The sequence below is a fragment of the Aquarana catesbeiana genome, linkage group LG02 (assembly GCF_042186555.1).
Source record: "Aquarana catesbeiana isolate 2022-GZ linkage group LG02, ASM4218655v1, whole genome shotgun sequence".
In the NCBI taxonomy this organism is placed as follows: domain Eukaryota; kingdom Metazoa; phylum Chordata; class Amphibia; order Anura; family Ranidae; genus Aquarana; species Aquarana catesbeiana.
The window spans coordinates 590,909,631-590,932,305 of NC_133325.1; the positions used below are offsets into that span (position 1 = coordinate 590,909,631).

At 42.0% G+C, this 22,675-nt stretch overlaps 1 protein-coding gene across 1 annotated transcript in view; it reads right to left on the bottom strand.

The window, feature by feature from the left end:
- The window catches only part of CCDC80 (coiled-coil domain containing 80), a 218,158-nt gene that overhangs the window by 156,872 nt on the left and 38,611 nt on the right, over positions 1–22,675 (bottom strand). The window contains exons 2-3 of the mRNA XM_073616268.1: positions 15,172–17,063; positions 9,740–9,896 (exon numbers count right to left, since the gene is read on the bottom strand). Coding sequence (XP_073472369.1) covers positions 9,740–9,896; positions 15,172–17,052 — 2,038 coding nt within the window. The 5' untranslated portion in view covers positions 17,053–17,063. The remainder of the gene's footprint in view (positions 1–9,739; positions 9,897–15,171; positions 17,064–22,675) is intronic.

Consider the following 22,675-nt stretch of genomic DNA (forward strand, 5'->3'; position numbering starts at 1 on the left):
AACAATTACATTTAAATATGCAATCATGAATATTAACTGGGTTTTTCGGGCCCATTTAGATTTATGCATCTGCATAAAAGTGGGATTTGCATTAGTCAGGTGAATTGTCCTGTGCCAAAGTGTGTTTCCTTTTTGCACACTGACATACACTATTGGCCTGCCTTTCTAGTGCGTTTTTGAATTTAGGATTTGGCATGAATAGAGTTAACAGCTCGTTAAACAAAAAATACAGAACTCTGTTATTATCTACAATATTTTTAAATGCAAAGTAACTATATAAACTAACTATTTACTCTTTGTTTCATTAAGTAAAAATAAAGTGCAAAATAGTATAAAGTGCATATGTGATTTTCAGGGTCAAGTCCATCCCAAATTCATTTGTGCAAATTGCAAGGATAGCAAAATGTCCTCCATAAAGTGTAATCTCCACAGCATAAAAACAGGAACTTTTCACTCTCATTTTCTCCTTGCTGATCCACCGTTTGCCACTATTACCCAAAGAAAAAACACACTTAAGCCCCTTTTTATTTTCCTTTTGAGACCCTTTTTCTTCAGCCCCTTTTTCTTTTTTTTCTCGATTCTGTATCATAGCCCTAACCGACGCATTTTGTCGCAAAAGCTCACCTTTTCAACAGCGTCCGAGCTCATCAATTTAATTGTCATGACTGTGCCCAGACTGTGGAAAATATCCTAATCCCTCCTCCCTTAACTCTGGCCAGTAAGTCTGTTATTTTCAACTTCCAAGCTGCCCAGCAAAAATGGACATGCTATGCTTAGCTGTTTGTTTCAGATTTTAATTGTAACATTCTCAGTGATGTAAATGGATCGTTTGGTAGCTAATGAATACCTAACAAGCAGAGAGAGGGTTGAGACAAACCATTTAACGCTGATGGCATGGTTACAATGCTCAGTTTTTATTCATTTATATAAAACTTTTATCCCAAATGGAAAAATAAACTGTTGCTTTAACTGCTCAAAGCTAAAGTAAAAAAACTATCAATTCCACGTTTGTTTTATGTATGGAAAATATCTGTACCAGAGTTAAAGTGCCAGCAAGGAGGTGCCGAAAAATTTCTGATCTGTGTCAGAAATGTATATATTGAAATATCCTCACACAAACAATGGGGAAATACTGAGCTAAGATGTTATATGTAGGTTGATGATCACTGGCCTAAAGTACCACATGAAAGAGCCTACAAGACATATTTAGCCTATTTTATAAAGACTAGACAAGAATTTAGATATCCCAATTCTCAAGATATAAATTTGCATAGTTTACACTCCAAATGAGGGGCCTATACAGCTGCCGACTGAGCTCTTTCCTGATCACAGTAATTAAATATTCAGCAACTACATTTTGGTACAAAGGGTTAATATAAAATACTGCAGAATGCCTTGCGTAACAGGATGCTCGTTTAGCATGATGTTAGGTATAATATCCATATTTAATGACGCTAGTCCTTAAAAACAGCTCGTTGAAACAGACACTGCCAGACTATACTAAAAATCAGTTTACATAATGCATATTTGTAATAAAAATGCAAACATATTTAATAACCATCCACAAGGGAAGAATACAAAATGAATAAGTGCTATATTTTACTGACTGATATCTTATACTTAGGGGTCTATTTCACCCAAGAATCACAAATTTTTACAATTGAATACATTTAGATAAATATGTGAATCTTTGGTGAAAGTTGTGTGGATCTATGGTGAAAAAAAAATGTATAAACAGACCCTGAAGTATAACCCAGGAATATCAATCTAGTGTTTATATGGGCCACATGTGGCCCTCTTGCTCCTTCTCTGTGGCCCTCAAGGGTTTTAAAGTACATATCTAGGCTATACATATAAAACAAAACTATAGAAAGTGTCCCTCTTTTAAATTTCTATTGCTGTCCCCTTTCTCCTTTCATATTCACGACGTTATGTGTACCAGTGGCCTCTTTTATCAAGAAAGAAAGTGAGGGGAAGTGCAAAATTAGGGCAAAGAGAATTATTCCAATGTGGGGACATTTGTTTCGGGAACAACTGTCTAAGAGAAGAGATTTCTCTAATTTCCTGTTCTGTCTCTGGGAAGTGCAGGAAAATTTCCTCAATGGTATGCAAAGAGCAAAAAAATAAACTTTATCCTAAAATATGTTGGATATATATATATACAGTTTAAAGTGGTTCTAAAGGCAGGAAGTTTTTTTACCTTCATGCATTCTATGCATGATGAAGGTAAAAAACATCTTCATGCAGCTCCCCCCTCCCCTCCTAATACTTACCTGAGCCTGATCTTGAAGCAGTGATGTGCACGAGAGCAGAGGCTTTCTTTGCTCTCTCCCTCCTCATTGGCCATTGGCTCCTGCTGCTGTCATTCAGAGCCAGTGAGGAGGGAGTGGTGGGTGGGAGCGAGCATACAGGAGTGCATCCATAGCAAGCTGCTTGCTGTTGGGGCACTCTGCAAGTGGGTAGGTGCCAGGAGCGTCGGCGGGGGACCCCGAAAAGGGGAGGATTGGGGCTGGTCTGTGCAAAACCATTACACAGAGCAGGTAAGTATAACATGTTCGTTATTTAAAAAAAATAAAAGTTAAACCTTTACAATCACTTTAAAGAGAAAAAAATATTCTGCTTCTAGCTATTCTTCAGCTGATGAATTAAACTTGCTTAATTTTTCATCTAAATGCTTCAGAAGATGTTTTATGTCCTTCTCCTTATAAATTAAATTTTATAAACTGAAATTTTTACTTTGATGCTAATTTTCCAAGTACCGTTATCTTTTTCTGAAATTAACTCAGTACAGTCTTCAGTAGACATAATGCAGCCCTTTTAACAGTTTAGCTATCTCAGATCTGCCTGCTGTTTTTTTGAGTTTGACATGCTTGGTACAGCCTGGGCCAGCACCACTTATAGGGTGCATTCACACTTGTGAATACACCCTGCCCACAATTACCTGCGAGAAACCCCCTTATAATTAGCTGTGAGTAGGCAGCCCCCTTGAAAGCAATGGGAGGTTGCTGGCTTCAGCAACTAAGCAAGCCCACTTGCATGTAATCTCTCAAGCAGCGATTACATGTGATCGGCCCTAGACACAGGCAGTCTGCGTCTGGGGGTGGTCACTTACATGTGATCGTAGCCTTAATGATTAGCTGTGAGAGCCAGCAGGGGCTGCCTACTCGCAACTAATTGTGGGAACCCCCTGCTAGGATTTGAGCAGGATGCATTCACAAGTGTGAATGCACCTAAAGGGCTGCCCCAATCTCTGCAAATGTTTCCACCAATTCTGATAAGCAACACTTAACATACCACACGGAAAGGTATGAGGCAAGGTCAGAAACTGCAAAGGGCACTACCCTGCACTCATTTCTCAGAATGCAAAAAATAACCATGCAACATAAAGCTTTAGGAAAACATAACTGGTTACAGGCTGCACATTTCTGGTCACGATGATCAATAGAAAGGTATGTGAGCACTTGAAATGAGAAAAATGTTTTCAAAGAAATTGAGCGTGCCAATTTTATAACAAAAAAAAATGTTAACTTTACACGCTCAATAACGAAAAGGATTATTTATAAAGTAAATGCTGTAAACTACTTGAGTAGTAGTGAGAAATTAACATCCTGCACTCTCACGCCTCAGATCAGTCCCAATTCATGCACCTTCACACCTCCGATCAGCCCCAATTCATACACATTCACACCTCCGATCAGCCCCAATTCATGCAACTCCACACTTCAGATCACTGTCCCCCCTGCAAATCAGTTTCACCACTGTAACTCGCTGCACATCTGCCCCAGCACTGTACTACCCTGCACATCTGCCCCACCTCTGTACCCCTCTGCTCATCTGCCCCACCACTGTAACTCCCTGCACATCTGCCCCAGCACTGTACTACCCTGCACTTTTGCCCCACCTCTGTACCCCCTGCTCATCTGTCCCACCACTGTAACCCCCTGCTTATCTGCCCCACCAATGTAACCCCTTTCTCATCTGCCCCACCACTGTAACCCCCTGCACATCTGCCCCACCACTGTAACCCCCTGCACATCTGCCCCACCACTGTAACCCCCTGCACATCTGCCCAACCACTGTACTACCCTGCACATCTGCCCCACGGCTGTACCCCCCTGCTCATCTGTCCCATCACAGTAACCCCCTGTACATCTGCCCCACCACTGTACCACCCCACTCTTCTTTCCCACCACTGTAACCCCCTGCTCATCTGCCCCACCAATGTACCCCCTTTCTCATCTACCCCACCATTGTACCTCCCTGCACATCTGCTCCACCGCCATATCCCCATGCTCTTCTGTCTCACTGCTGAACCATCTTCTCATCTGTCCTAACACTGAACTTATTTGCTCATCTGCCCCACCACTGTAACCCCCTTTCTTATCTGCCCCACCAATGTACCTCCTGCACATCTGCCCCACTTCTGGACCCCCCTGCTCTTCTGTCCCACCACTGACCCCGTTCTCATCTGCTCCAACACTGAACCCCCTGCTCATCTGTCCCACCACTGTAACCCCTTGCTCTTCTGTCTCACCACTGTAACCTCCCCTGCTCATCTGCCCCATCAATGTACCCTTTTTCTCATCTGCCCCACCACTGTAACACCCTGCACATCTGCTCTACCGCCGTATCCCCATGCTCTTCTGTCTCACTACTGAATCAACTTCTCATCTTTCCTAACACTGAACCCATCTACTCATCTGCCCCACCACTTTAACCTGCTTTCTCAACTGCCTTACCAATGTACCTCCTGCACATCTGTCTCACCTCTGTACCCCCCTGCTCTTCTGCCCCACCTCTGTTCCCCCTGCTCTCCTGCCCCACCACTGTAACCCCCTGCTCATCTGTCCCACCAGTACACCTCTTTTCACATCTGCCCCTCTGCTCTACCCCCCTGCTTTTCTGTCCCACCACTGAACCCCCTTCTCATCTGCCCCAACACTGAACCCCCCTGCTCTTCTGTCCCACTGCTGAAACCCCTTCTCATCTCTTCCACCACTGTACCTCCCTGCCCATCTGCTCCACCGCTGTACCCTCTTCTCATCTATGATATGTGTGATATGCAGAGTGGTGAAAGCAGAGATGAGACACATCTACCTGTCCTGGCACACTCATCCTGCTGATCCACTTCTCGCATCCAGCCCACGTGCTTGTATGTGATGTCACATACAAGCATCAGGAATGGATGCGCAATGGGGAGCTAAGGTCTGGGGCATTTTCTGAAAGCAGTAGGCCTGTGTGCAAGATTGGGCTCCCGCAGCTGAGAAAACGTTTGTGTGCCACAGCAAAAGTTGGGTGTGATTTTCATTGCGCTGAATACTGGCCGTGGCTTAAAGGGACACAGAGTGCAGGGGTTCAGTAGTAAGTGACACAAAGGTTCAGGAAAAACTTCAACAAAGTTCCAAGATGCTCAAAAGTAATTCCACAAACTGTCACCTGATTGTAGTTTTCTCAATCACAGTGAAATCCCTCCCTTGGAAATTGGTAGTGGCAACCAAGCAAGTCATCTTCCTCCAGATGGTGGATGGGGCTAGCAGGACTGAGATTGCCTTTAGCAGTGGCCAACACAGTCCTCCTCCTCCTGGAAACAGGGACTGCCCCCCCTAGCAGAACTGTACCCAATCTCTTCACCATCACAAAATCTGAAGATCGCAACTACAGCAAGAGAACCAAACAATGTTTCCCATCTTTTGCAATGTGTGGGGGCACAATGCCTCCCCCTCAGTGCAGGTGCGGTATGGGGAATTCTGAAATTGGAATGCATTAGTATCTCACTGATACTTCCCTGCGCTGCTCTGCTGATGGGGAGGGAGTTGAGTGCCAGCAAAAGAGGCTTTGCGTGCCGCTTGCGGCACCTGTGTCGGGGGTTGCCTACCCCTGGGCTAGAGTATGGCAACTACAGCATTTGTTTTGGAAAAGGCCTCGAAAGACTAATTCATTTATACAATATTACCAGTGTGCCATTGTAGAGCTACCCCTGTATTAACCGCTGATTAGGATAGGTCCTCTGTTCTTTGCCTTGAACTTTTCTAAAAACCTCAGCCCCTCTAACACACTGGGTTGATTGTATAAACATACTGTACATAAATATCACAGGAAATCACTGAAAGTAATACATAGTACACAGAAGTAATGCTATATCAAAGAAAATAGGCACCAAACCAGGTAGTAAAGGTAAACTTAATATATTGTCACCCAATATGGTTGGTAACGAGGCAAGCATAAAATGGATTAACAATGGTAATAACACAGTTTAGAATACAAAGTAATTCAAAACAGTAAGGACTAGGTATAAGATGACATTTGACATCCAGATCAGCATAAATAGTGGCAAGAGCACCTCAAGTGCAGTAGTGAGCAGGAAAAGTTCAATCTACTGAGTGCTGGAACTATACTGCCAGAGTCTATTTATAGTGGCGATGCTAGTCTTAGACCTGAGTATGCACTGTCCAAAAGAAAAGGAGACTGATTGAGGAGGGGGGAGTAGGGGAACAAAGGGGACTTGCAGAATAATTATTACGGGAGGGGCTGTCCTTTGGGATGCTCTTCTGTTGGCTATTATTGGGGCCCTTTAAGAGCATTGGTGCACGTAACAACAGTCCCTGTTAACCTGCATGCAGTATAAGTACAGTATAAGGTGCAGTCTTGTGTTGGAATAAGTGTGGTATAGAGTGCAATATGGATGCAGTATGGATTGGGTACACTCGGTGTCCTGCTCTCAGTGGCTCAGTCCCTGCTAGTAGTATCAGCAGTGGGTGAATAGCCCTCTCACCAGTCCCTGGGATGCTGCTGAGACCTCTCGCTGCTTGGTCTCTCCCCGAAGGCCTCTGGTGATCAGCGGTGGGAAGCAGAGGGTGAGAGGATGCTCCAGTCTCCCTGTGGCAGCAGTGCAGGTGCTGTAGGATGCTGTAGGGTGGGTGGTGCTGTGCTGCCCCCAGGTGTCCTCACTTTCAGACTCAGGCTTGGATCTCCACTAGTATGGCAGGTGAATATTCAGACGGAGGTGCTCTTTTTCTAGCTACCTCAGCACCGAGAGAAAGAACTTTCCCGGGGAGTTTAATAAAAATCATCTCTCACTCATCCTCAGTGCCTATTGTGAGCTGTAGTGTAAAGAGTCAATTGGCCTCATTATATGGCTGCCATCTCATGCTACTACTCCCAGGATTGTCAGCGCTCTGCATAAAAGCCTAAAGGCTGGCTTGACTTTAGTACTCTCCCTGCTGGCCAGAGGAGAATGGTACAGCATAACATCGGTATCTCAGTAGATGGAGAAGAGAATAAAAGGCAAAGGAATTTATTTACTAAAGCTGGAGAGTGTAAAATCAGTCTCACTTTTGCAGAGAAACCAAATAGCTTCTAACCTCAGCTTGTTCAATTAAGCTTTGGCAATAAAACCTGGAAGCTGATTGGTTTCTATGCCGAAGTGATTTTGTACTTTCCGGCATTAGTAAATAAACCCAAATGTCTCCTTCCTCAAATTGCTTTAGCCCAGCACCTAGTTACATGTTGGAAGAGGAGTCTATTTTTTTTCTATATTCCATAAGTAAACCAGTGCCTTCCCAAACTTCTTTTTGACTTCCTTTTGACTTGAATCCCAAAGAGCCTTATCATCATTGGCCATATGGTCAGGGCCAGAAGCTAAGGTACCCATGGAGAGGGAATGACACACATAGAAACTAAGAAGAGTTAACAGCTCTTGTATTTGTAAGAGCAGTATAGCAGAAGAGATTCAAGAGTACTTATAACAGCCTAGATGGTATCACCAGTATTAAAATTTACAGTAACAGATCCAGTAACACTTGCAGAAACAGGTGCGGTAACACATGCAGTAACAGTCTCAGTAACTGTTGGGGGTTAATGCTTTACTCAACCCCAGAACAACTTCCTACAGTGTGTGGATGCAGGCACTAATGGCGCCAAAGGTAGCAAAGGCACTAGCGGTCTCAGCGGTTAAAGTGGTAGGTCACACAGCACTAACACAGATATGCAGTAGCATTTCACCAGGCACAGAAAGGCACCTTACAGGCAAGGCCTGCTTTGACTGGACAGCATCTGCAGGAGGGGTTGCTTGCTGGCAGGATGGCAGGCTCAGCTGGCGATTCCAGGAAGCTATGGTGGAGGTAGTGACAGCAGCTCCGAAGTCCGGTGCTTGAGGGGTCCAGCGATATCTTTATGCTTGCCCTGCCCATACTGGAACCTTTCCCTAATGCTAAATCATTTTTACTCCCAAATGCATGCCAAATCCAGCAGAGCACAGTTATTTATTAGCACTGCCCCACCTATGGGGCCATTAAAGATGGCCACTGAAGTTAACCATGAATTGTAGTGTCCAATCAGACAGCTACTCTCCCTGAGACACCTACAAACTCTGTAGAGGAACATTATTCCCCTTATGCCGCATACACACGAGCAGAATTTCAGTCGGAAAAATCTTGAATTGTTTTCCTGACGGAATTCCGCTCAAGCTTGGCTTGCATACACACGGTCACACAAAGGTTCGCTGAACTTTCGACTGTCAAGAATGCGGTGACGTACAACACTACGATGAGCCATGAAAATGAACTTCAATGCTTCCGAGCATGCGTCTAATTGTTTCCAAGCATGCGTAGGAATTTTGCACGTCGGAATTGGTACAGACGATCGAAATTTCCGATCAGAACTTTTTCTGACCGAAAAATTGAGAACATGCTCTCAATCTTTTGCTGGCTAGAATTCCAGCAAAAGTCCGATGGAGCATACACATGGTCGCATTTTTGGACCAAAAGCTCTCATCGGACATTTGCTGGTGGAATTTCCGCTTGTGTGTATGGGGCATAAGTCTCCACTCCATCCATATAGTAGCCAGATGCCACCTCTTGAATGGAATAAGAACTACACCTGCTTACACCCAGGTTACCTCTGTAAACTACAGAAGCCCACTTCCCCCCACATACTGAGAAGATGAGGAGAAGGTGAGGTGTTCTGTAGTCTAAATCAGGAGTGAACAGCTTAGAAGTACAATGTTCTATCTGCATAAATATAGTACAGTGAGTGTTGTCACCCTAGGACAGTAAGTGTGTGGCTGCCAAGATTACCAAGTAAAAATAAAAGAAAAAGGCCTGAAAAAATGGTAAGGTGCAATAAAATACATTTTTGTTTTTGAGTTTAGATACACTTTATTGGGATATAGCTTGAACAACAAGCTTCTTCTGAAAATGTTCTCTTAATGTATGAGGTTCTTTTAGGATGTCGTGTCCATACAGCATTGTTTGGTTTTGATTGCCTCCTGACTAATAAAAAAAAGCCATTACAACCGTCATTACCAAGTAAACACCCCTTTCTTTTAGAATCCATGTGCAATTCTGAAATCAACAGAAATGAAATGGAGAGCTCCAGGTGCAGGTGCTTTACATATAAAATCTCATTCACAGACTTCAGAAGCCGACAAAAAAAAAAAAAAAAGAACAACCCTATACTTTTACGTACATTGTGATAGCTTCATAGAATATCTTTACTTCCCTTTTCCATTGTTCTAGTGAGTTGGGCCCCTGGGGGAAGCTGGATGATGCTGCCATGAGGGATTTTAAAAACAATCTGCCAGCAGACAGAAATATTTGAATTCAGCGGTCTCCTCTGGGGATGAAGGCTATTTACATGACAATAATTGGTAGGTTAAAAACAGAACAGGCTAGACAAAGAAGAAATCATGGGCAATCAAATAAGAGAAAAACAAATAGGTGCATATTAAAATTGTACATACCAAGTTGGAAGTGGTCAATTTTCATTGTGCTGTTTGTTAAAGTGCCAAAAATTGTAATTATTGAGATTTTTCGTATGGCCATTTCACAGACTGACTCAAGATACTCATCTCGCTGTTGTGAATACATGTTATTTTCTTCTTTTGGTGTGGTAATAAGCTATATACAAAATAAAAATAATATGAGCTTACTCAGCAATATTTTATATATGATGCACGCCACTAACAAATGTGACAGCACTTAGTCAAGATTGATCAAGTTGAACCAACCCCCCCCCCCCACACACACACACACACACCCACACACACGCAAAATAGCTTTATCATGAGGAAGGTAATTAAAAAAATCCCTATAAAGCATGTCCCAATTTGCTCTACCAAGAAGAAAATTTGTTTTTAACACCCAGGCAGACACTTCCTAAATCAGTGTTCTGTGTTGTTATCTCTTATATTAGTAACCTTTTATTTTTTGAGCATTTGGATATACTGCATATTCAAGTTCTCTTTTAATACAATCTTCTGAGTCTGTCTGAAACCAGTACCTGTGAAAGACTATCCCACAATTTCACAGCTTCTACAGTGAAGAACACCTTCAGTATGAGGACGTTAAATCTCTTTTTCTTTAGCAACAAACAGTGTCATTGGTCTTTTGTGAAAGCTTTCCTTTGACTATATCATTATGTGTTTATATTAAGTAATCATATTCCATTAAATCACCTCTTCTTGAGAGAAGCAAGTATGTTTAACAACTTCAGCCCCGGAAGATTTTACCCCCTTTCTGACCAGAGCACTTTTTGTGATTCGGCACTGCGTCACTTTAACTGACAATTGCGCGGCCGTGCGTCGTTACATCAAAACAAAATTGATGTCCTTTTTTTCCCACAAATAGAGCTTTCTTTTGGTGGCATTTGATCACCTCTGCATTTTTTATTTTTTGTGCTATAAACAAAAAAGAGCGACAATTTGGAAAAAAAAGCAATATTTTTTACTTTTTGCTATAATAAATATCCCCCGAAAATATATAAAAAAACTATTTTTTTTCCTCAGTTTAGGCCGATTCGTATTCTTCTACATATTTTTGGTAAAAAAAATGGCAATAAGCGTATATTGATTGGTTTGCGCAAAATTTATAGCGTCTACAAAATAGGGGATAGTTTTATGGCATTTTTATTATTATTTTTTTATTATTAGTAATGGCAGTGATCTGTGATTTTTATCGTGACTGCGACATTACGGCAGACACATCGGACACTTTTTTGGGACCATTGTCATTGTCATCTTCCCGTTCTGCAGTGCCGTGACACGATCGCCGGGACACGATCGCCGGGACACTGGCAGACATCGAGTCAGCGAAACCCGCAAGCACAGTCGCGCTGTACGCAGCGGGCGCGCGCCCCGCCAATTAATGGGGACATACAGGTACGCATATTTGCACACCGCTGCCATTGTGCCGACGTATATCAGCATGCAGCAGTCGGCAAAGGTTTTTTTTTCCCATTAATGCATTCTCTGAATTGAGATTAAAGAAAGAAAAACCTTCTGCGCTACAGGATCATCCCAGCTCCCTTTATACTTTCCCGATCTTGATCCAGCACTGTGCCCGACTCTCCCTGCTCATAGGGCAGATTGAAAGCAGTGGGAACCATTGGCTCCTGCTGCTGTCAATTAAATCCTGTGATGATGGAGCAGGGAGTGGGGGCTGAGCAGCACTGTCTGTGTCTATAGATGCAGAAATTAAAGCTCAGGATCAAGCCCTCGCGAGTGCCCCCATAGGAAGTAGCTTCATATGGGGACATTCATCAAAAAGGTGGAGCCAGGAGGGCCAGTGGGGGACTCCAGAATGGAGGATCGGGGCTGCTGTGTGCAAAGTATGACATGTTTATTTTATTTTTATTTTTTTAAAGATATACACTTAAGCTTTCCTCAAAAGATTTTTTTTCATGATGGAAAGTGGAGTTGTTAGATGAAGGGTGGTCACTATTCATTAAATGGACTTTACACTTTGGTGCAAGGAACACCAGGAACTGCAGAAATTTTAGAATTCTGCTGGCCTATAAGGGGTTAAGTCCAACAAGGTATATGCCATCCTGTGGACTTGTCTTCTGCATGCAGCTCCAGTTGAACTGCTTTGCTGGATCTGTCAGCAGAACAGGGAACAGATCTCTCCTAAGTAGCAAAAAGGGCTTGCACCCATCATCAGATTCATTAGATTAGATATGTGGTGCAAGCATAAAGTCTGCACCACTCTTTGTTAACTCCACACAAAGTATTCTGTGAATGAACAGCATAAGGGAGGAGGGGTAGGCAAAGCAGCTGCTGTGTAACATTGTGCATCTCTCCTGTCAGAGCAAAGGGAATACAGTTATATTTACTGTATACTCCTGACACCCAGTAAAAATGTATTTTTATCAAGAGCCTGTAAAGCATTGCACATGTGATCACGCAGATCGCGGGTGCAATCGCAGGCTCCTGCAGACAGTCAGCGTAGCTGTTTGCCCATACCTCATACGAGCAGGCAGTTACTGAATGATAGGAAGATCCTTGCCTGCTGTCACGAGGACTCGAGATGGATGCTGAGGCTGCTCAGTTAGTGACATGTTAAACTCTAAATATGGGTGTAACATGTTACTAAAGGTGAACTTGTCCTTTGGGGCTGGGTTCACATATATGCGAATTGAATTTCCCCGCATCCAATTCGCATGACAGGCAAGTGTGTCTCAATGACACATTCTTGATTCTGTTTGTAAGGCCTTGCCAAAACGTAGCGCCCAGCCAAGGCATCATTGTACCAATTTCAGTCTACTTTTCTGTTTCTGAAGAAACTTTGCAGCTTGAAAGAATCAAGCTTACTCCAGAGGAATGCTCTACCGAGTGCCTCTATTTCAGCTTGTTTATCCTAGCCACAAGGTCACTTTAACTGATTTCAGATTATCAGATCTCAAACAAGTCATGTCAACTAGTTTTGGAGGTTCTTCCATACAATTCTGTGATAGACTGGGGCAAACTGTCTGTATCTACTATAGTTAGTCCTGTTTTGTAGGTTGAGCATGTGGTCCCTACAATCTTTACAATCTTTTTCATGTACAATAAGAATATTTCTCTCAGCTTTAGACATATTTATCCACTTTAACTTGATAAATTCCAAACATTTCTGAACTATGTATCATTTGTCCAAATATTCTTGCACACATGAATCCTTCTGCCTTTTGTTTACCTATAATTTTGCATACAGATAGATCAGGTTAAACGGAAACTAATTTCATGCAAACGCAATGTTATGTATGTTTCAGCGAACTTGACATATAATAGGCACCACGTGACTGGTCTCAAATCTAAGCCATTCATTTATGTAAAATGCACCCTTCATAGTTTAACCTTTGTATTACTATTCCTTGAAACCAACTAGTTACTTTACAGCATAAAATTCCATTATAAAGTGTTTATTTGCCAAAGCAATTATATTAACTTTAAGCGTGATTCACAGCAAGGGCATACTTCTTGTAAACTTTCTGCAGTACTGAAGGAACTTATATGATTCTTTCTATTAATTATGCATACACTCTTAAAGTTTATGTAAAGGCAAAAAATTTTATTTTTAGTTTCAGATATAGTGGGAAAAGGTTGGACCCTTTATTGCTGTCTATTTCCCCATTGGGTCAGAGCCTTACCCCCTCTATTTGTCCTGGTGACCACTATCACTGAGACAGAAAGTGAGAACAAATCCAAAATGTCAGAGTAACTTGCCACCACAGCAAGAAGTGAGGGAAAAACTTCCAGTGGGGAGGAATGTTTGAGCACAACTGACTAAGTTGGGAATTTCCCTTACCTTGGAGAGATTTCCATTATTTCCTGTTGCTTCTCCAGGACAGGAAAAGGAAGGGGAATTTCCAAAGTGGGGCGCAGACAATAAAAAATGAACCAAAAGAGGTTTCAACCATTCTCTACGCTATTCAAAAATAATGTTTACACATAAGAAATTATAGATGCAAATGAGGGCAGTGCTGTGTAACTGAACACCCACAACATCTATAAAGGCACGTGTTGTGGTTTTGAACATACACTATATTGGCAACAGTTTTGAGACGCCTGCCTTTACATGCACATGAACTTTAATGGTATTCCAGTCTTAGTCCATAGGGTTCAATATTGAGTTGGCCTACACTTTGCAGCTATAACAGTTTCAACTCTTCTGGGAAGGCTGTCCACAAGGTTTAGGAGTGCGTCTATGGGAATGTTTGACTATTCTTCCAGAAGCGCATTTGTGAGGTCAAGATGTTGGACAAAAAGGCCTGGCTCACAGTCTCCGCTCTAATTCATTCCAAAGGTGTTCTATCTGGTTGAGACCAGGACTCTGTGCAGGCAAGTCAAGTTCCTCCACCCCAAACCCGCTCATCCATGTCTTTATGGACCTTTTTTTTTTAACTGGTGCACAGTCATGTTGGAAAAGGAAGGGGCCATCTCAAAACTGTTCCCGCAAAATTGGGAGCATGAAATTGTCCAAAATGTATGCTGAAACTTTAAGAGTTTCCTTCACTGGAACTAAGGGACCAAGCCCAACCACTGAAAAACAACCCCAAACCATAATCCCCCCTCCACCAAATGACACACTCCTAAACCTTGTGGACAGCCTTTCCAGAAAAGTTGAAGCTGTAATAGCTGCAAAGCGTGGGCCAACTCAATATTGAACCCTACATACTAAGACTGGAATACCATTAAAGTTCATGTGCGTGTAAAGGCAGGCGTCTCAAAACTGTTGCCAATATAGTGTATTTTCTTTATTTATTTATTATGGTCAGGAGTAAATAAAAACATTTTTTGTTTAACCATTACCTGACCTTAGGACATCCATGGATGTCCTTAGGTTGAAATGGTTATCTCAGGATGATGCCTGCAGCTACAGGCATCATCCCAGTATCGTTTTTTCAGCCAGTGATTCCCTTTTTTTGTAAAAGCCATCCTAGCAGCTGATTAGCCACTGGATTGCTTTTACAGGCAGCGGGAAGGGATGCCCCCCCTTCCACAGCCCACGGTGCCGCTGCTTAATTTTAGTAATTTCCTAGCACAAAAATTGTGATTTTTACATGAAGGAGAGAAATGCCAGAATTGGCCCTGTAGGGAAGTAGTTAAAACAGTACCTTTAAAAGGGTTTTTCAGTTTGAGAAAGGCTTGTCTAAAAGATGGCTGGGAAACCTTCAGAACATTCAGCAATATATTTAAAGTAGGTTTTAGTAAATAGGGTATCAAGAGACACAATATGTATACTTACGTAACATTTTTATCTGTATTTCACCTCTGTTACTGATCATATTGGTCAAATGAAAGTTGCACAAATACTGTATGGCCATCTAAAGCACTGCTTTGGCTAATGCTGTAGCACTCACAACATAGTAATACCTAAATATATTTTTTGCTCTATTATTAGGATAAATGCTTACCAATAGTCTTCGTTTGCCTTCAAAATTTTCCAGGAATGCTGGCAGTGACCTTTGTGGACTTTCTGTGTATATTTTCTTCACTGGCTTTGTGAAAATGTCATCCTCTGCTTTGATGATCTTCTTGTTCTTCTTAGTTCGATCTTTTTCAGTCTTGATCTTTTTATCTGCCTTATCTTTTTTAGCTTTCTTGGGGGGTTTCTCAGCTTTTTCAGCTTTCTTTTTTTTCTTTTCGGTTTTCTCAGGTTTTTCCTCTTTTTTCTGTTCCTTTCCTTTCTTAGGTGGAATGTTTGCTTCCTCTATGACCTCTTCCACCTTGGGTGTTGTGGGTTTGCCAAGGTCAAATTTGTCTTCATATTCATTATTTAAAATTTTCTCCACCCCTTTCTTTTTAGGAGGTTTGGTTTTTGTAGGTTTCTTTTGACTTGGAGTGATATCATGAGAACTGTGGTCCTTTCTATCTGTGCGGTTATCCACAAACCGCCCTGTGTTTTCTTTTGTATCATGCATTGTTGTGGTTGTTGAAATAACGGGAGCATCTGTGTGGGACTCATGGACCATTGGTTTGTTTGTTTTGCTTGTAGTAGCAAAGTGCTTTCCTGTCTGCACATGCTGTCTATCTCTGTGTTTATCTGTTCTCACAGGAAAGTAATGTCCTGCTGTGTCTGGATTTTTCGTTGTTACTTCAGCTTGCACGTGTAATTTGTGAGTCTCAGGAGTGGCAAAAAATTTAGTAGTCCATGGTTTCTGAGTTGTAGGAGGGACTGTTGTAGGCAGCGTTGTAGGTGGTCTTGTTTCTGTAGTTAATATTCGTGTAGTTGCCTTTGTTGGAGGAGGTACGGTTGTGGCTTTGGGTGTAGGTGAAGGTGTTGGTGGTACTATAATAGGCTTTCTTGTAGCTCTTACCCTAGAAGACCTTGTAGGAACTAAATTTCTTCTTGGCTCTTCCTTCTTAAATGTGATTTGGACAGTGCCACTGGCTTGGGTAGGCTTCACTATCCTTGTGCTACTAGTAGTACTGCTGCTGCTAACACCTCCGCTACTTGAACTACTACTACTACTGTCTCCTTCTTCAGATACCTGTCCCTCAACTCCAGCTGCTTTACATTTTTGTACAAAGCCCTTTTGCCTAAGTTTTTCTATTTTTCTTATAGGACTTTGGTCAACAACCTCATACATAGCTTCTAGACGCACAGGATAAGGATACCTTTCCTCAGTTTGTAAAGTCTTTTTAAGAAGAACCATACCAAATTTTCCTTTTTCCAGTTTTAGAGAAGTCATCATTTTGGGTACAATTGATGGATCCAGCGGCTGTTCTAAGATCTTTCCTTCATTTGTAATACGTCTGATTTTTCCTCCTTCTTCTCCTTCCTCGTGAAATATGACAATCTGTTGAATGTGTCTTTCAGCAAGTTCACAATACACATCATTTTTAAGGAGGCTCATCATCAGGCGATAATAGCCATCAGATGCGTGTGGAGCAGAGATAATCCAGACTCTGTTTTTCCCGGCGAAACTTGCAAGGATATTTGGGGAACTTGAAGCTGAATGGAATCGTGCTGTTCTAGAACGTGCAGAGGTTGCACTGTCGTCCTTCAACATTCTAGCCTGCACTTGTCTAAAAGCAGGCCTTTGCTGCGGGTTAAGCTTTTTATGACGAGGTTGACCCTCATCACTCAACATAATTTGTGACAAGTTTCTCTTATTTGAGTCTTTATATACATGATGACTTTGTGTTTTAGATAAATTGGGATGTTGTCTCTGATTAGGTATTGTCCTTGTACGAAAAACTCTGTCCTTATTGATCCCCTGAGGTCTGTCAGAAGCACAAATTATCCACACGGCCAGCAAAACTGCTAGGCGAAATGTTAATGTCCAGTTCATTGTAGAAATGTCTGCAAATAAAAGCAAAAAATGAAGCCTATAATTAGTATTTTTAAGTAATATGTAATTGTAAGAATATATTCTGTAAACTAAATAGCAATAAAATAAAAAAATAGGTACTTAAAGCTTAAATCCAACCCAACCATGTAAAAATTTGAAATCTATTCAAAGTATTTTGTTTAGTTTTGGAAAGAGTGGGAAAATTTTATTTTTTCTTTCACATTTATATTTGTCTAGAATCCTACTGGGGGGGGGGGTTCTCACTTTCTGTCCCTGCAACACCAAGACAAGAAAAGGATGAGCAGTTGTTAGCGAGACAGGTAGGTACAAACAGCAATATTACCCCTTTTCTCGTACTACTATGTGATGTGTTTTTATTTCTTGCGTGTGTCCCAGTTGGACAGATTTGTAACCATTTCTTGTTCAGGAGATCTCCCAAACAAGGACAGCAATAAACACTTGACATTGGTGCCAACCTTTCATCTGCAACCTGGCTTCAATGTCTTTGTGGAGATTTGATGGAAGTATACAGAATTTTAGTCAAAGTGAATGTATAGCCACAACTTTTCTTTAGCTACAGATAGAGTAGGGAAGAATTTTTTTTTGCTACTTCCAAATTTTCATACGAGTAATTTCCCTTCACTTCTTGTTGCTGAGATGCAACAGAAGTTAGGGGAAATCTCCCAAAGTTAGAGGAGTTCTCCTCTTAGACTGTTGTTCTCAGGACAGTTGTCCCCTTGGTTTCCCTTGTTCTGGGGATAACTTTAGGATTTTGGATGACTTTGAAAAAATGAAAACCACTTTGTGTGTTCAATAAGGCACTATTCACACTAATGTGATTTCAAATGCAACTTGAGTAACACAGAATCAAAAGACAATGGAAATCTCACTGTTTCCAATGGTGCCTGTTCACATCAATACAACTCAGCACAGCATGAGTTTGCAAAAAGGTTCCTGTACTACTGTGATTCCAGCACATTTCTGCCACTATAGAATTTGCAAACCATTTCAAAGTAGCATCCAAAGTGCATCCAATTTGCGCTACAGAATTACACTGAAAGACTGATTAAATTCTGATAGCAGACGTGTGAACTTATTCTAAGAAAGAGAGTGATCACTGAAGGTGATTTCTTGAGCACTGCTACACTTTGGTTGCTGTTGGAAACACCCACGGTTTAAAGAAAGGCTTTCTTGCACTGTGATGAGAGACTTTATTTGCCTCAATTGTAAGAAGCACGCAAAGCACCTTTCATAAGCTTTGTATTACAGCACTTTATAAAAGGTGTTATTTTTTTTTTGTTTATTAATTTTTATGTTATGTATAATGTTATCATTATTTGTGCCATAACCTTATACAAGTAACTCCATAGTTTATATGATTAATTGCAAGTTAATTTATACTGGATATATATTTATTCAGTTTTGTAGGGTAGGACAGTGCTGCACTATTTCTATTTTATTTTATTTATAAGAATTAAAAAAGAAGTACTGTGCAGCTTCCATTCATAGAGAATGAGAACAGATACTGGGATTTAGACCCAGCATACAGTATAGGAGAAATGTTGTGTAGATATGTACATAAATAATAAGAAGCTACTGTATATTCAAAATTGCACCAAGCATGCGAACAAGAGAAGTGATACGGAGCAGCATCCATACATAATGATACGTTATATTCAGAATTACACAAAACATACTGAATGAGGGCTCATGCACATGGTTTTTAAGTAGATGTTGCTGGCGGCAAGTTTGTGCTAACATGTGTACAGTGTCAATAGACCTCACTGCTCATGGCTAGCATGTAAATATCAAAAATGTGTAGGCAGCGGCGCAAGGGGCCACTGATTACACATTACTTCTCCCCCTGTAAATGAGTCATTCATGCAGCTGCAGCACATGCACTGAATGACCTTGGCCTCCATTCATGAATATCTGTACATGTGCAACCGATGTATGAATGATATATACACAGGGAAAGATGTAGGAATCAATAGTGTGTAATTAATAGCAGTGGAACCTTTGGCTGCATATTGTTTATATTTCATGTTGGCCCTCAGAAATGGTTATAGCGAATAAGGTCTATGTACGCCTCACGCTGGACGCATGTAAACGTTTGCACAAATTATTACATGCATACAGTGATAAAATGCAGCCAAACACATGGCAATAATTGCTGTTTTAATTTTGGTTTACATGGCTAAACACTACAGACCAAAACCAACCAGTGTTCATGGGCTCAAAGCATACAATACTGCTGTGTTCAGATCAGTGTTCATTTTGGCATTTTGATTTAGTTTTAGTTATAGTCTTTTGACTAAAATGCCATTTTAGTTTTAGTCCCATTTTAGTCATCTGCAATTGTTTTAGTTTTAGTCGTATTTTAGTCGATTAAAACCTCCAGTACATTTTAGTTGAATAAAATCATTTTAGTCAACTAAAATCCAATCTGTTCAGAGAATAGACAGCCAGCCATCAGAGTAAGAAGTGGCTCTGTAGGTAAAGAGGATGGGAGAGAAGCAGCGCCAATCTAAGTGCAGTATGTGATGCAAAAAGGCACATTTATTAGGTATTGCACTTACAGGACAATACGTAAATGGCATGTAAAAGAGATGAAGCAGTAAAGTCCCTCTGGATGGAGAGCTGACCTTTTATATTTTTTTTTTCAATAATTTTTCATTTTTTTATTCGTTATTTTTTTATAATATTTTTTACTCCCTTTTATTTTGGACAGATAATTGTATATTATCTTTTACTTCTATATTTTTTTCACTTTTTAATCTTATGTTTTTATACTATAAATCCTTGATGTTTGTGTCATGAATAAACCACCATTTATTTAATGTATTACACCACTTGCATGTTCCCACGGCCGCTACTTGCTGTGCTGTTTCTGTGGGGTTATAGCTGGATCGGTGCACTGCGCCTTGCTCTCCACCGGGACCGCTGCCCCTATTTAACCTCAGCTGAGATGGCCACTCGGGAGACCTGAGGAAGGAACGTGCATGCTCCAAACGCGTGCCACGGCTACGCCTACCAGTCTCTCTGTGTCCCTGGTGATGATCGCTCCCTCTTCTGCCCACTGCCCCGGCGCACTTGAAACCCCTGGCGCGGCCACCAGCTCTCCATCCAGAGGGACTTCACTGCTTGGTCTCTTTTACATGCCATGTACTTGGTCTTATCCTGTAAGTGCAAAACCTAAAATATGTTCCTTTTTGCTTCACATACTGCACTTAGATTGGCGCTGCTTCTCTCCCATCCAAAGTTCATGAGGGTAAACATCCCTGCCTCACAATTTCATTTATTTTCCGTTCGTTAATGAAACCGTAATGATTTTTGTCATAGTTTTTGTCATGAAAATGTGGATGAAAATGTGGTGTATTTTTTGTTTCGTTTTTGTCACCGTGCTCGGGTGACGCTGGTGTACGCGGACAGCGTGCACGTGGTTTCTGTCGGGTGTATCTTGTCTCCCTTGACACAGCGTGGGCGCCTCCGTTCCGAGATTGTTCATCATCACCCACAATCCACAGTGCCTTCTCCCCTGCCTGGGATGCACGTAAGCCTATACATGGTCATTCTATCTACCTTTTTGGCTGGTTGTAATCGGTGTTACCCCTGCTGCCTGCTTTAAAATTCTTTTTTCAATTGTATACACACCACAGTCCACTATGTTGGATGTGGATACTTTTGATACTTTTGATGCTCAATTTTATTTATGCAGCTTTTTTTGGCACATATTTCCGTATTTCACCATGCTCATTAGAGAGAGAACATTGGTCTTTTTTTCTTTTTTACCAACACCAAATTTGACACATTGTTTCAATTTAATCTCTCTCCCAGGCAGTCCATATTGGCACTCTTTGTCGATACTCCATCCATCTCGGCTCTGTGGCTCCCGCGCTGTTCCTCCGGGGGGGACTCTGTGTACCCGGCTCGCCAGCGCGCATTCCGCTGCACCTCAGCTCCCGGGAGAGATGCCTGTTGGTCTTGGCCCTGCACTTGCCATGTCCCAATGTACCACTCACATGTAAGTGTTTTAGGGTGACCCACCCCTCTTTCGCTGCCATTATGAGCTACTATCTAGACTCACTTTATGTTGTATTACATTTTAGAAATCCCTGACTACCTGGCCCCTGATGAGTGTGTTCTACACGAAACGCGTCTGGCTTTTGGGATACCAACATATGCTGACATTACAACATCTTAAGAACAATCATTATGGTTTTATATACTATTTATTTATTTCGTTGTGCTGTGGTATTGTTTTCTGTACATATTATGTAATCCTTGTACATGCATTAAATTTCTCTATTAGACCACTATGTGGCGCCAAGTGGATTGTACCCTTGATGCCGATCGCTTATACACAAATACATGTGTTGTGATTTTGGAATGATATTTATTATAATGTCCTTCTCCACAGTATGTGGTTCTGTTTTGAATTGTTTTATGCATGTTACTTGATTAATAAAATTGCACTGCTACCCCAGGTACCTACATGGTTTCCATGACCTCATTTAAAGTCCCAATTCTTATTTATGTTCGCATACAGGGATGGAGACACCTTTGGTGCCTCACTTAAAGTCCCACTTCCCCCCTTTTCCCATTGATTCTATACAGGGATGGAGGTCCTTGGAGAGGCTCTGGCAGTGTTCCCCTGCCACCCACATGTTAGGTATCCATGTACCTGTATGGTTACTTTCCATATTCAGGTTCTGCTGATCCTGGACACCTCCTTGGTTTCCATGAGATCAGGCAGCACAGCTGTTTGGCTTGTCATCCCCTTCAGGGATGAGGCGTGACTGTGTTATATCCAGGACTGGCTTTGTATCTTATACTCGGGAGCTGCGATGCGCTCTGTGTGTCCCCCCTGCCCTCCCCTCCCGCTCCGGTTCGTGTGCTGGAGGGAGTGCACTTTGTTGCTTTAAGGAGGGTTGGGCGGGCGCCCACAGCGCATCGGCGTCAACCCCCCCTGCCCCACGTTGGACGCCAATTTGGGCGTCTCGGCGTGGTGCATGAGTTCCTCCATGTAGCCAGTCAGATGGGAAGTGCGGATGCTGCTGAATGACGGAGGCCGCCGTCAGAGTCAGAGCCCCTCCCCCTTGTCTTCTGCCGTGCTCGGGTGACGCTGGTGTACGCGGACAGCGTGCACGTGGTTTCTGTCGGGTATATCTTGTCTCCCTTGACACAGCGTGGGCGCCTCCGTTCCGAGATTGTTCATCATCACCCACAATCCACAGTGCCTTCTCCCCTGCCTGGGATGCACGTAAGCCTATACATGGTCATTCTATCTACCTTTTTGGCTGGTTGTAATCGGTGTTACCCCTGCTGCCTGCTTTAAAATTCTTTTTTCAATTGTATACACACCACAGTCCACTATGTTGGATGTGGATACTTTTGATACTTTTGATGCTCAATTTTATTTATGCAGCTTTTTTTTGGCACGTATTTCCGTATTTCACCATGCTCATTAGAGAGAGAACATTGGTCTTTTTTTCTTTTTTACCAACACCAAATTTGACACATTGTTTCAATTTAATCTCTCTCCCAGGCAGTCCATATTGGCACTCTTTGTCGATACTCCATCCATCTCGACTCTGTGGCTCCCGCGCTGTTCCTCCGGGGG